Consider the following 2,886-nt stretch of genomic DNA (forward strand, 5'->3'; position numbering starts at 1 on the left):
AGCAAACTGGATGAATCGTTAAATTTTGATTATGTAGATATTTCGCAAACATAATTTCATTTAATGAAACTGCCGAAATTGCTATACTCAGAAAGGTCAAGTACATTGTAATTTCTAGATTCTTCACTTTGAAAATAAATTTTTGGTGAAATTTTAATCAATGTTTGCTATATTTTTCTGAATTCCTTTCAATTATAGAAGGATGAAAAACGTACACACTACTTCAATAACAGGTACTGTTATGGTTCAGTTTTTACCAAATGAATGTATTGTTGAATTGTCGTGAGTAACAATTCAAATCGTACAAAATTTAGTTTCATATAAAAGAATTTTTCAGTTGGAAATTTCAAAGAGGTTTCTCAGTTCTAATAAGATCTAGGCTAGTTAGTTGTTCTTCGAATTTTAGAAAATTGTTACATTTGTTAGCATTAATGAGGATATTTAAATTATCATAGATGCTCAGATTTGAAAATTTCAAGATGACAGGAAACAAAAAATAGAATTGTCAGAATTTTTTTTGAGAGTATGAATGAAAGTAATGTTTTTGTAATTTGGATATTGAAAGATTGAATATTATCGATACAGTATGTATAGAGTTCGGAGTTCAAGAATGTTATAATCTCATATGAGATCTTGAATTGAAAAATTGAATACAAGGATAAACATGAACTTTGATGGGAGAAAATCCTAATATGGAGGTGATATAATACATGACGAATTAAAAGAAGAAAGAAAGACAAATTTGATGGAAACATGGAGATTCTTCAAGAGATATTGAGAAAATTTCCGAAATTTTGACAACAATATAGTACAACAATAATGAATTCGACCAGTGACAGAGCATAGACTTCATATCAGATAAGTAGTGTCATAGGAGCTAACTTTCGTGAAGTGATATAGACAGGACAATCAGAGATATAAAGTAAGGTAATTTAGTAATTAGTATTTAAGTGTTTGTATTTTATTATTTTCTGATTGATTATAGTTTGTTAATTGAATATTAAATTTTTTTTATATATATCATTGATAAATATCATAAAGCACTTTACAGCTGAGAACCCCCTTGAGAAAGAGTTAATAGAAAAATATTTCAAAATTCATTGAAAGTTGGTATTAAATCAATTTCAAAAGGTTTATGAATCCGTTTAAACTAAATTTAAAATTTTTTATTCATAACAGATTGACAATAAAGGGATTGATATAAAACGGATCATAACAAAATGGCGCCCAACGTGGGGCTCTTAAATTTGTAGAGATATATTTTTTTTTAAATTTTGATATTGAATCCGATTATAATAATCATTTCAATTTTTTTTTGTGGATATATTCATAAATTTATTTCACTAACAATCATAATATGGAGACAAGAAGGAAACATTTAGCTGGATCGGAAGGTGAGGAAACAAGTACGCAAAAAAATAGTGATACAAACATATTGGAGGTTTTAATGAAGATGAAAGAAGATTTTAAAGAGTTTGCGGAAAGAATTGATAATAGAATGGAAGAAAATTCGAGAGCAATGAAAGTTACAGCAGAAAGATTGGAAGATATGGAGAAAAGATTTGAAAATAGAATGGAAGAAGGTTTCATGAAAATTAATGAAATTTTCAATGAAAGAGTTAATAAAACAGAAGAGAAAATAGATAGGAAAATGGGTATGATGATAAGACAATGTCAGGAAGATTTAGAAACCACAGAAAATAACATTCGAAAGGAGGTGAGAGAAAAATTAGATTTGGATATAAATAAAATTAAAGAGAATATAGACAAACAAAATGAAATCATACAAAGAGTAATGATCAAAGAAAATTTCAGTACACCAGAAATCATATATTCAGATAATACCAAATGGAACTTCAATGGGAAAATAAAAAAACAACATCCTGTTCCATTTGTTAGATTTCTAGAAAATAAGGAGGGATCTTTTTCGACATTTAGAACATTTAAGGAATATATAAGAAATTTATTGTCTGAAGAGGCACTATTGTGGTTTAACAACAAGGAAATGAATTTAGATAATTTTTCAGATTTCAAATCAAAATTTCTAGATTATTTTTGGGGTCCAGCACAACAAAAGATTATTAAAAACGAATTATTTAGTGGAAAATTCAACCCCATGAAAGGATCATCATATCACAGGTATGCGATGCATATTTATAGTGTTGCACAATATTTAAATGCAGATTTCACAGAAGAATACATAGTAAGTTTAATAATACAGCATTTTGACAAAGATTTAGAAGATGTGTTGTTATTATATGATTTCAAAAATATGGATAAATTATGTCAATTTTTGATGAGTCAGGAATATAGGTTGAGGAGAAAATACATCCACAACAATAATCCACAGTATTATAGGAATAACAATAATAATAGACAAAACCAGAGAAATGAAATGCAGCAAGGACAAAGAAATAATTATAACTATCAGAGTAACAACAATTACAACAACAACTATAGAAATAACAATACAAGATACCGAAATCAGAATCACAGCAGGAATGAAAATCAAATGGGACAATCAAGGGAATATCAAAGAGGATACACTGACCAACAAAGAAGGAGTAGAAGCGAGGAAGATAGATCAGATCCACAAGGAAATAGAAGAATAAATGTTATGAACAGGCAGAGTAATTCACAGCAAGATGTAAGAATTTTGAATGAAGACAGATATGAAAATTTTCAGTAAAAGCACCTATTGAAATCAACAATATTTATCAACATCCAAGAGAATTTATAAATTTAGGAGAAAATACGGATTACAGTGATGTCAAAAGTTTAATTTATGTGAAAGCTAAATTTTATAAAAAAAATATCAAAATTTTAATAGATACTGGTTCAGAAATAACACTCATCAATAAGAATATTGTGAAGGAACTCAAATTA

The 2,886-nt window shown here is 27.7% G+C and overlaps 1 protein-coding gene across 1 annotated transcript; it reads left to right on the top strand.

Annotated features, from left to right (window-relative positions):
- Positions 1-1,357: 1,357 nt before the first annotated feature.
- LOC123318374 (GATA zinc finger domain-containing protein 4-like) lies at positions 1,358-2,689 on the top strand. The gene has a single exon (XM_044904983.1). The coding sequence runs from the start codon at positions 1,358-1,360 to the stop codon at positions 2,687-2,689; it is 1,332 nt and encodes a 443-aa protein (XP_044760918.1).
- Positions 2,690-2,886: the final 197 nt, after the last annotated feature.

Source organism: Coccinella septempunctata, chromosome 8, assembly GCF_907165205.1.
Source record: "Coccinella septempunctata chromosome 8, icCocSept1.1, whole genome shotgun sequence".
Classification (NCBI taxonomy): domain Eukaryota; kingdom Metazoa; phylum Arthropoda; class Insecta; order Coleoptera; family Coccinellidae; genus Coccinella; species Coccinella septempunctata.